Source organism: Hesperophylax consimilis, chromosome 7, assembly GCF_061612785.1.
Source record: "Hesperophylax consimilis isolate HC1 chromosome 7, BYU_Hcon_1.0, whole genome shotgun sequence".
In the NCBI taxonomy this organism is placed as follows: domain Eukaryota; kingdom Metazoa; phylum Arthropoda; class Insecta; order Trichoptera; family Limnephilidae; genus Hesperophylax; species Hesperophylax consimilis.
The window spans coordinates 12247599-12260645 of NC_142842.1; the positions used below are offsets into that span (position 1 = coordinate 12247599).

The following is a 13047-nucleotide window of genomic DNA, read 5'->3' on the forward strand; positions in this document are numbered from 1 at the left end:
GGTAAAAGCTACTGAAAGTTATTTGGAAGAAATACGTATCTTATAACGTATGGCATGCGTATCGTAATGGTCTGCATATACCTAGAGTTATATTGGAGTCATAGCGGAAAAATATAATGACTTGTTTTTTTGCATTTACATGTGCCGTCAATCTGGGTATATTGATTTGAAACTATTAAAATACATTTACAGTTCTTTCAATTCACACGTTCACCTCATTTTCCACAACAATACACAAACATTATTATTCTATTGTTGTTGTACCAATTGTTTTGTGAAATAGTTTGTTTTGATATATTCGTTCTTAATGTGACCATGTATAAAGAAAAAAAACTCTAATTGTTCTAAGGAACGTAAATTTTTTTAACGTTAGTTACTTACAGATTAGGCTGTCGAGTTCAACTACCTTCGAGGCCCGTGAGCAATCAGTTCTGAGAAGATCCAGTCCAGATAAGATGTTTTAAATTTTACAGTAATCAATCAACATTAAACATTGTTGCTTGAAACCTCTTCTTACATTGTACAGGCCGACTCAGGTATATTCATGAGTTGGACCTACAGGTGTTCATTATTATAAACAGTTGTGTACATGTCGGTGAAGCCAAAGAAAATTTAAGTGTGTCATTTCATTTATTTATTTTCATCTTTTCGATCCCACTAAATTATTTTTAACGTGTCGAGTGTTAACATTATTTTCAAATACAGAAAGTTAACGTTTAATGTTTTTAAGCATAAGTCATTGATAAAAATGTTTTCTTTTGCTATTAATATCAAAGAGGTTTTGTTATCGCTAACCTGTAATATTCAGTTAATAATAATAATAATAATCAATAATAACCCATCTCTGGTGAGTTGACGTGTTGTTCTTGTATTGTTTTGTATTTATTATGCTTATATAATGCACTTGCATAATGTGGATTGACTAGATGATCATTTGTGGAAAGTGTGTGGAACAGTTTAGTTTTTCCTATGGGGAAGATTTAACCAGGACAAAAAAAAATATGTACAGTTATTCCCGTTGTTATTTCTAATTATTTCCCCCAGGGCCTCCTGGGTGATTGTAGTATTTTTTTAAATCACCATAAATTTTCTCCCAATTCAGTTTAAATTTACGTTTTATTAACAGCAGAAAATAAATAACATTTTTAATTCTTGTTATTATTACTAATAAGATATATTTTATTTATAACTAGCGCAGATCTTGACAAATCACGGTTTTTTGACGAAAGTTCCAATTTTGAAAATGACAAAAATAATATTATCAATAAGTAATTCTTTACAGTATCAGTTAAAATTTTGTGTTCATTGAACCAGAGTTCCACAACGCACAGATAACCAAAGTTAGTATTTTTGATAACACATGAAAATAATGTCCATCAATATTAATGCATTCCAGATTTTACATAAATATTTTTTTACTTACGAATAAATAATTCCGTACCTCTTACGGATCATTTTAAAGTCAAATGCAAAAAATGGGTCTCAAATGACTCTTAACTATATAATGTGGACAAATATAAGGCACAGAATTCATCGCAGAAGAATGTCTCATTATCCAGTTTCCCGTAGGCAAATCCGTGCTGCAACATGTGACTCCCGATGCCGTCGACTGGCGGAATAACCTATCCATCCCAATTTGACGTCAACCACGGAGGAAAGAAGTTCCTCCATGACCTCACCCGAATCTCATCCACCATAACGAACAAGAAGAATTTAACTTAGTGATTTAATAGATTCGCTCCTTCTTGGGATCCTTTTCCTCGAAGCCCTCAACGAGACACGTCAATGGCTACTTAAAAAAATTCGGCCCGTCCCAAGGCATGAGGCAAGGCCTTTTTATGGCTTCACGTTCCATTTTGCCCCGGCGCCGGTCGGCTTGGTCCGGGGCCGGCGAATTTCTACTTTCGGTTTTTGCCCGCGCCCGCCGCGTATGAAGCTATTGGTAAGGCTCGCGCTTCTCCTCAGATATTCCGCTGTAATGCGTCAAGTGTAGGGGTGAAATTCACTACGTGTTGCAGCGGACAGATATAGGATGATATTTTGTGGAATAGTACGCGATGGGTATATATTTTTCTCGGATTTAAGCGTGAATTTTGTTAGTTTTTGTGATGACCTTTGGATGGCATCTTCGTTACTCGAGGCGTGATATGGTATTTTCTTGGATTGAAAGGTGCATTTTGTTAGTTTTTGTGAGAACTGTTAAATGACATCTTTGTCAAGTGTTTAAAATGTGCTTATATCTTTTTCAGGTGGTTAGATGACGTTCATATGTTAATGATTTGAAATAATTCTGATTGTATTAATATTTCACAAAAAATGACTACGTAAAAATTTGACTGTGTAGAAATTTTGGTCTTTTGAAAATAATGAAGACTCAGTTTATACTGAACGAGCAGTGAAGGTCACTGGTCACTGTCACTGGTTCAAAGCTCGGCGTGTGCATTAAATTTAATTTAATTGAAATGTGATACTTAAAATGTCACAAATACAATATATTTTCATTTGCGACGTCACTTAAAATGGCTTTAGCCGTCTTTGATAACAACATCTGAATAAACAGGTGCTTTACAACCCCACTCTGCCCTTTCCAATCACTTTGGCCTTATATCATAGCCCAATTTAGTAAAAAAGTAAAACATGTGGGTTCTTTCTCATAAGTAAAAAAATGATTTAGTTTTAAGTAAGTTGATGATGATTCACGAAAACATCACCTTATGTCAAATACTAGTTAATACATACGTACATCAATATGGTTACGTCCCTACATTACGGAATTGGTCAATAAATAGAGTTTTTTTTTGTTATGACTAATTTTGTGACATCACACACATTCTGTCTGCCAGTTCTCCGATGACGCGATTACCGATAAATAAATAATCGAAGCCTTTTCACACGGTTTTTGATTTCCTAGGGTCTTCGATAATAATATGCAAATATATGCATAAATTATTTATTAAATGTGAATTCTAGAGGAATTTTTTTTAAATGAATACCATACTATATTTTTAATACTATACCCACGAAAACTCACGGGATATTATAATTGTAGGATTTGTGAATTTAAAAAAATATATACTTGCCTTATCCTTTAAAACAGGATTTTACTTTACAAAAAACATCGTTAGTAAACTTGAAAATTTTAAATATAAAAAAAGAAATACTGAATTTCTATTCATTTGCACTACATGCCCAAATCGTCCCTTTCTTAATCTTATTCGTGTGTTAATTAATTATTCTTGTATTCTTTACGGATCTCCACATTTCTCACACGATCATCCGTGGTTTTACCACATATTTGCCTCATGGATCTCATTTCTACAGCATTCAGACATATATACAGGGTGTATCGGCACGTACCTGACAAACTTTAACCAGCTATTCCTTAGCACATTTGGAGTAAAAAATGTTATGGGCACTTTGCTGTCCGGTAACATTTTTTTTAATAAAAAATGTATTATTCATATTTTCACCACATGTCACCAATGTTTTATCCTTTGTCAAAGTTTGAAAACCCATCTGGCAATATTTTGTTCGAGTTTTGTTGAATAATGTACGTACGTACCTACGTTGGCGCGCTTTTACAATCACAACGAAAATGGCACGGCACCATTCGTCTCATTTTTAACTATTATTATTTAGTGTGTACGAAAGAGCGAGGACACTTTTTGACACACTTGCTAATAACAGCTGTTGAACACGAGAAACAATGCAAATGACAGTGACGGAGTGTGGATTTTTTTAATTTATTTTTTGTTTTTAATGGAAAAAAAATGTTACCGGACAGCAAAGCGCCCATAACATTTTTTACTCCAAATGTGCTGAGGAATAGCTGGTTAAAGTTTGTCGGGTACTTGCCGATACACCCTGTATTTTTCTATTATAGCAACTGTTAAAATGACTGACTTCATTATGTGTTTGATTCACTCAGACACTTAATTTTCGTATGACCTCCACACCTGGTATATAGTATATATGCTGTCCACCCGAAACTAGTTAAAAAAACATAGAATAACTGGTTTCCGTAAAGATTTATTTACGTGTCATAATATACCTAACCGTTATACAGTTGTGATCTATGAATAAATCACTTTAAAAATATTTTCTGGTGTAATTTGTTAACCCACATGAGGTGCGTAGAAGAAAAAAATATGAGGGGCACAGAAGCAAGCTTTCGATTTTAATTTTTTACAAATTTTCAGCAGATAGGAAAAATGTCGCATTTGTTTCGTAAGATATTAAAAAGATTTGTTTTAGAATTTACGCCTCGAGAACTAACACCTCTGCCACCCCAAGTGGTCCGCCCTGTTTAATAGGGCGAGGTTTGTCCAGCGGAAGATGCGTCTACCCACCAGCTACGTGGCAATCAGATCGGAAGAGACTGGTTGAAGGAGCCCTTCTGACCTCTACAGCAGAACTCCTGGGTATCTATTCCCCAGTCTCGATCGCTCGCAATTTCCGCCGAAAGTACATACACTGGTAGAGTTTGTTATTCTTGAGTCTCACCGAAAGTACATACTACACGCCATATGTCAAAATTCATTCGACTTAAACAACGAGTGGGTCGAAGCAGTAGAGATCGGCAAAACTGTCAAAATCTCATTGCATCCTGGTGAATTGCCTTATACAAAAAAAAAGATTGTTTCCCGCGCGCTTTTCGAAGTTGGTATCGGATTTGTTTAGTTCTGCAAAGTTGTTTTAACCACTTTTCTGGCATTTCGATATGTATCCACCACCGCCATTCATTTCAGAAAAAGTGCGGTAGCAAATAAAAACGTTGACAGAACGACGCGGCAACGGTTTGTTTTTGACATTTCAAATTAACTCCATAGAAATCTCAAACACATCAGAAACATAGACAATATTCACAGGGTTGCCAACACAGTCATCTCTTCAACCGTGCGACACTCAAGAATGTATAAATATAGAATTTATGACAAAAATCGTAGAGATTTTCGTTCGTAGATTGCGCATAGCGAGTAATTCGTGGTAGAGACTCTGGAATAGATACTCTGGACTTGCACAACAATGGGAAGGATGGATTCACCGACCCCCAGATTCCTATCAACTGCTCATACCTTTTTCCTTCCCAGAACTTCTTCCCCGTCCTTTCCTAGAAAGATTACCCACACAGCATCCCCAAAGATAACATATGCACTGAGGGGAATTATTTTCTTCAGGGTCTCCCGTGTGAAGCTAATGTAAAAAAAACTATATTAACTAATAATTCAGAAACATCTGTGAAAACCTATTTTTAATATTGTACATGTATAAAATATGTCTAAATTAAATGGTTTCCGTTTTCAGCACTATGTAAATGTGTAATATTTGTACATTAATAATCCGCATGGAGTGTGAATATAGAAGAAGACGGGAGATTGAGGTAACGCTCGTGACGCGGCCTGTGGTCCTGGAACCGGATTCTCTCTCCCCATTCTCTCTCCCTTCCCCACCCATCTGTCCTTCCCCCTGCTCTTTCGGCAACCCGAAATCTTCCGGATAGAGATCGGCTCATCTCGGCCATGTGAATGAAGCCGCCCGCCATTGGCCAGCAACGCTCATTACCCGTAAGTATGCCCGGGTGGAATTTGCATAATGTCCGATTTTAGTACTTTTTGAGTGAAACTACACACTTACGAGATGCTTTTCGGAATCGACAACATTGTAACATAAAAAAAGGTTTTTGAAGACCCGATTCGTATAAGTAAGTGAGCTGTCGACAAACGAGTCGAGGAATCTTTAAATACGAGTACGCAAATGAATATGAACAGCACAACATCCGCGCTCGTCGATAAATACCGCAAATTTGGTGTTACTTTGTCAGTGTTTACGAAATTGGGGTAGGTATTTTCTTGAAAGGTTTTCCTTCATACTTGCCATATTTGATAGTGAAATAAGTATTCTTTGCAAACGTTTGAAAGTGCTATACACGGCTTAAGACTATCAATATGACGCGGAAATAAAAAGTGGTTGTATTAATTTGTGGTACAATTTTTTTCCAAAATTACGAAATAGACTAGCTTAGAAATATGGGTTTCATATTTTATGTACTAAAACAATCAAATAAGTTGTTTTAGCAGATGTTAAAGGTATTACAGCAGACGTAAGAAGGAAAACCAGAAGGAAACATGGAGCCTTGAGATAGGTTCGAAATGAGAGATGCGTTATGCAAAAATGAGAAGAAGAGAATACATAGAAAACGTTATTTAATTAAAATAAATGTAAAAGTTTTACTTCAAATTCAAACAACGATTTATCAGATAGGCACCTTTTTAAGCGGCATAGTCCAAACGGTATGTAATGTTAATTTCAACGTTAAAATCTCCAAATCAATGATGCCAAAGGTTCCTCAATTGCTCACTACTGGAAGTTGCAATCTTGCGTACCTACTGCAATGCGCGTGGTATGATTTTAAATTTTCACGGTAAAAAGAAATATCTTGGTTAGTTTTTGGGTTATTGTGAAGTATTATCCCTTCTCTCTCTTTATCTCTTACAGTGTCCATCTGCAGGTTGAACATTGAAGGAGGAAGCGCAACACGGCATAACAAACCCAAAAATAATCACAACAAGAGAATGGCATGGTTTATAAATATATTAAAAGCAGTCCCATTAATATATCAGCTGGTTTTATCTGTCACGCCGTAAGTTATTGTAAAATAAAGTAGTTTGGTAGTGGTCCATAGTTTCTTCGTCAATCTCGTATCTTTCATCTCTACAACAACTGGTCGTTGGCCCAATAAGCAATAATATCCTAGAACGAAACGTGCATTATTCCAAGTTGTATTAATTCAGCAATCCCTGCGAGCTATGCTACGTGTAGTGTGAATTGTTCGAGATAATAATGGCGTTTTCTGGTTAGTCCGCTGACACATATTTTATTATTTATCGTTCTAGTTTACAGTTCGATGCCATGTTCACGCAATTTAGGATTTACGACACCATTATGCTTCGCTTTGAATGTGGTTCGAAGTGAAAGTTCATTCCGCCCCAAGATACAAAAGATTGAACTGAGAGAATAATAGTTAATATGCTTTTAGTAATCCTCAAAGGCTGTAAAATGCCACAATGGCCATAGTAAAAACTACAAATTACGAAAATAATTCTAAGGCATTATCTGAACACACATATGATTTATCATTATGTATTGTGAGACAATAAAAATATATTAATAATTTAAAATCCACATTGTATGATTAGATGAATAGACTGTGAACAGTAGACCTCGCGTCCAAATAAGTATTTATTTAATTTTCTTTTATTTAATAAATCAAAACCAAAATTTCCTCTGAAATCACAAGATTTGTAAGTAGGCACTTACATACACACCTACCTACTTGAATAATCAAGTAAGTAAATAATAAAAACTACTATTTTTTAAAACTTTTCAAGTAAGGAATTATAAAATTTGTCCAAAGAAACACCACTATCTCACCGAAAATTCCTTTTCACACATTTTAATGTAGGTAGGTACTATACTATTAAAAGCACAGTCAAAGTTAGCCATCTTGTTAAAGTTAGACACCTAGTCAAAATTAGCCACCTAGTCAAAGTTAACCACCCAGTCAAAGCTAGCTAGCCATCTTGTTAAAGTTAACCACTTAGTCAAAGTTAGCCACCTAGTCAAAGTTGGTCACCCAGCTAAAGTTAGCCATCTAGTCAAAGTTAGCCACCTGGTCAAAGTTAGCCTTCTTGTTAAAATTAGCCACCTAGTCATAGTTAGCCATCTAGTCAAAGTTATCCACCTAGTCAAAGTAAGGCTTGCTTAAATAATAAAGAGGATGCAGCAGATTTTCTAAAACTAAAATTAGTCAAATATTAAATCAAAGTTATATTTAAAATATTAATTAAAATACTACATATAATACGTGTTAAAATAATACATACAATACGTGTTAAAATACTACATTTTTGAACGTGTATTCGGAATTTGTATTTTTAATGATTTGTTTTCGGCAACGGCTATGGCAAAAGTTACTCCCATGTGATCTACGGTTATGTTCAATATTTTGTAATTTTTTTGACATATTATTTTATCTAATGGCAACTATCTGTATAAAATCTTAATTATGTAAATGATGATCCTTCTTATATGGGTCACGTTATAGTTTCAATGTAAGCATACATATGAAAAAATCACCCTGTAAAACTTCCTTATGAAGCGATTGATATTTTTTTGATGTGAGACTATGGCATCCCCAATTGGAGAATATTGTGAGGCTGAAGGTACGGAGAGGGGAGGAAGATGGGGAAGGGGAAGGTGGGAAAGTACCTGGCTATTCAGATCCGGTCACAACGTTTCAATTCCGAATGGTGGTTTCACACAAGTGCGATACAGATAGTATCTTCTGCTCTGGAAGGTGCTGCTAATATACTTTATATTTTTTGATAAATAAAATTTGAAATAATAACACAAATGAATCAAATAATATTTGCTTGTGCACGCTGGGATTTGAACCTCCGGATTGCTAATCAAAAGCCGTACCCCTAACACGTACCCCTAACACGTACCCCTAAGCCGTACCCATAAACACGAGTTCTGGTAGATTGTACACGATTTTTTTTACTATAAAACATAATTTTGTATTAATAGATGTATTTAAAAATAAATAACTTTATTATTTTCGTTTGATTGGGGATTGAACCTTCCTCCCTAGGGACTGGAGTCAACCACGCTAATAACTGAGCCAAATCCCAATTGGGAGGCCAGACATTTATATATTAACTGCTTTAATTTCTTCTAATTTCGTGTGCTTTCGTGTTTTGATTTCATATCTCATTGCCAAAAAGTGGAAAGAATGCATTGTCATCGACCGACTGCCAAGTTTCAGCTCGATAGGATGTCGGGAAGTGGGTTTATTTGCACTTCCAAGACTTCATTATTCCAAGACCTCATTCTATTACGAAAACAATATCGAAATTTAAAAAAAAATTTTAAAAAGGTATTGCAATAATATTATGTTCTCACGCTGCCAACATAATTTTCAACGGGTGTTCTGTTGTTATGCCGCAGAGTATATACAAACTCTAATTCAATGGCCTCGAACACCCCTGAAGGGTGAAGACCAAATGAAAAAAAAAACAATAAAACAACTGAAATCAGATTGCACTTTTCTTACAGGAACATTCGTGTATCTTCGTATCAGCCGATAAACGTTTTGATGTTATTTTTATAACTCTCCGCCTGCCAAGGATGATCTTGAGTCTTTTACAAAATGCCGCAGCGTCTTCAAGCTCACTGCAAGGCGTACCTTTTGTACATTATAATGCCGTGGTAGAACAAGAGGTACTTGGATATATCACGGACCTCTGACCCTCGCCGTAATGAGTCGGAACCAGTTTCTGCGGGCGGGTAATGCCGCACGTAACTACAGGCTGCGTTTATATACCTAAATTTATTTCTAAATTAGCTACGCAAAGTGTTGTTTCTTTTTATTACGCAAGGATAACAGAGGGATCATATATAGCTTGTAAGTGAAGGGTACTGCTGCAGAAATCAAGGCGGGATACTCCGATCTTCGTAATCAAGGTTATATATGATAATTAGATATCGATATCTGATGTGATCTGCCACGATGATGGACACTGTAACGCTGTCTGAAACGTTGGATAAAGGATGAAACACAACACGGCACAATAAACCGAAAATTCAAGTTAATGAATGAACCAACAAACATTTCACCTTAGACTACATACAAAAACTAGTAGTTCTGTGAACAGTAGACCTTCGGTCTAAAAAAGCGTGTTTCTAATTTTTTTCTTATTTGATAAATCAATACCAACATTTCCTCTGAAATCCTAAGACCTGTCAGCAGGTACTTAAATACACACCCCTTAATTATAATCCATGCCTTTATTTTATGCAACATATTTTTGATTCCAAATAAAGAATTGTACATTTGTTCAAGATTTGTTAAAATGTCTATCTAAATAACTATCTTAATGATATTTCTTTTTTCCAAACTTTCTTCAAGCAGGTAGATGCGAATAAGATAGTCCAATTAAATGCATACACATTTGAAAAAAGAATCTTTACTGAAAAATTAAAACGGCCACCATTTTGAAACGGATATAGAACGTACAAATAAATTTACAGATGGATGAAATGCAAAAATTAAGTATTCTTATTCTACGTGAACTGTTGTTTGTTCGTTGGCGATCTGCAGTTGTGTTCGGGAGTAAGTATCGATGTGTTTTTTCTAGTGGATGTTAAAATAAGTAAAGCAACTTACATAAAAGTTATTGGCGTAGAATTTGGCCTGCAAACATTTGATGACGGCGTCCTCCGTAAGGGGGCCCGGCAGGTGGGTGAGGTCGGGCAGATGCGCCACCCGCTGGGCAGCCGCCCCGGCACCCCCTTGGGCGGGGCCCAGCTGCGGCGCCGGGAGGCCCGGGGGCGGAGCATCGCCCCTGCCGCCCTTCATGCCATACGACTCTGAAATAGAAGTGATTGCTTAGATTTTTATAGATTTTATAGCTTTTGATACAATAGATTACAAAATCCCTTTTGCAAAACTTTCAGAAATTAGAATGTCAAATACAACTCTAAACATACTAAAAAGCTATATGATGGAGCGTAGACAGCGAAAAAGCAAAACTCTCCTAATCAACTATGGAGTACCGCAAGGAAGCGTTCTAAGACCGATATTATTTCTAATATACATCAATGATATCTTTGAAATAAAAGTGATTGATTAGATTTTGCTAGATTTTCACATTGCTGAATTTTTATGAAATTACATGTTTGTTTGACGCCAGAGGTCGACAAGCGTCGAGTTATACTGCAAGCACATAGTAATGCGCATAATCAAAAACAGGGACAATCTAAGGAATGCCTAGTCTGGATGAGAGAGTTCTAACCAAGCCGTTACTTGCTTTAATTGTCATTTTGTTATCATTGAGGCGAATTCTTTCAGGACGTATAAACAGAACTTAAATACTTTATTACAAGTTTTCATAATGAGGTATTCACGAAACATTATCTATCTATTTATATAAGGAAGAGTGTCTGTGGCGAACACCAAGCGGGTGAAATAAAATAGACACATATATATGCGTACAGAGGAATATTAAAAATATTTTATGTTCGAATGACGTTTTCCCTCCCGACTAAGTCTGCTTAGAAATCAATGTCAATGAATGAATTCATCATGTAGATTGCAGTGGATATAATATCCAAACCTAAAAAAGATCATGACTTCTTGCATTGCATTTCTCATATTAAAATAGGTATACGTGTAAGTTAAGGGTTGTATATGGGACTCACCCTGTGGCTGGTTAGGCAGGTGATGCGGGATGGTCGGTGGGGCGGGGGTGTGGCGGGGAGGGACCGCGGGCCCGCCCTGGGGCTGCCCGAGGCCAAAACCACCCACTGGTATCTAGAACAAAACAAAACAAAATGATATCAACACTCTTTTAACAACTCTAGACATGGTTCAAATTGATTAAACTTGTTATCTGAAAGACACCCCAGTTTTCAAAATCATTCATACACTCTTTCAGTTAAGTTAAATTATCACGTATCTGAAAAATGCTGCCCTTTGAGAAATGTACAGAGTACTATCTGAAATGCCAAATATTAGGTTGGGGGCTTAGCAACAAGAAATCACATAAAACGACTAAATATAACCCAATAAAGACCAGTTTACAAGACCCCATCAACCATTAGCCGTATTCTCTTGCTTGTCTATTATCAAAAATACTAATTTCGGTCGTGCATGTGTCCTGTGTAACTTTAATTCGATGAAATCCAATTTGTTTTGAATTTATACGTCATTTTCCTAATTAGAACGGATTTTTTTTAAGAATTCAGAGAAGCAATAAAGCACCTTCCCATAAAATAATATAAACAGAAAATAATTAAATGGGTACCTTTATAAAAATAATAATCATTTTTAACTCAGAATGTAGGGAAGTTAGTGCAATCCCACACGTCCCACATAACTAACTAACTAACTAACCATCAGGCTGTTTCTCCACAGGGGTATGCAGAGAGGACTGACTGCCAAACAACTAGGTCTTGGCACACACTCCTTGCCTCATTCACATTCATACATCGTCTCATACATACTCTTCTATTATTCTGACTCTTGACATGGCCCGACTCGAGTATCTGATTTACTTGATCGTGAAATGTCTTCTTCGGGCGCCCCCGAATTCTACTACCATTCGCATTTGCATCATATATCCTCCTTACACTCCTTTCTTTGCTCATTCGCTCTACATGACCAAACCATATTCTTACTCATTACGCTTACATCAGCCTTGCGCTATTTGCGGATCTCCACATTTCTCATACGATCAAATATGGTTTTACCACACATCTGCCTCAGGGATTTCATTTCAACAGCATTCAATCTACTTTCATCCTTTATCTGCCAGTTCCATGCCTCAATTCCATACATCACTCCAGCACTCCATTGTAGACTGCTAACTTCGCTTCTTTCTAGCTCAAGTAGCTCTGTTTATCTTACAAAAGTTTTGTAATTTTCCATTTTATTTTTTCATCTTGCAGTTTCCACTTTATTTCGATTTGACATTGTTTTTTTTAAGAGGTTGTGTTTTATTATGTCTTCTATTTTCTTTTTGATTTTGTTTTTTATATTTTACTTTGATTCTGTTTTCTTTTTGATTTAGTTGTGTTCTTTGTAAAAAAATAAGAAAATAACATGTAAAACCCCAGCCGGGCGTGAATTTATAAATAAATAAATATAACTTAATTTGATAACTCATCTCAATTAGTTTCCTTAAGTAACATTCCATTCTACTTACTTACTGTAATAAAACGATGTACACTCCTCTTCCAGCCACAAGCAAATTCTTCTATGGAAGAGGAGTCTTGAAATATTTGATCATATATTGTAACAAATAAACAAAAATGTACTTATATAATATATACAAATTGATTGTATAGTAGATATGAGAATGTAATGATTTATTTATTTTATGAATTAAAAGTGTGAAAATTCAAAAAAATAAAGAGTAAGTATGTGAATAATTTTTTTTTTAAGGAATATAATTATAATTATGACTATATTAGGAACATGAAATG

General features: G+C 35.6%; 1 protein-coding gene across 1 annotated transcript in view; it reads right to left on the minus strand.

The window, feature by feature from the left end:
- dachs (unconventional myosin-IXb-like dachs) overlaps positions 1 to 13047 on the minus strand; it is a 92985-nt gene that overhangs the window by 15994 nt on the left and 63944 nt on the right. Inside the window, exons 3-4 of the mRNA XM_089633217.1 lie at positions 11263 to 11374; positions 10229 to 10431 (exon numbers count right to left, since the gene is read on the minus strand). Coding sequence (XP_089489343.1) covers positions 10229 to 10431; positions 11263 to 11374 — 315 coding nt within the window. The remainder of the gene's footprint in view (positions 1 to 10228; positions 10432 to 11262; positions 11375 to 13047) is intronic.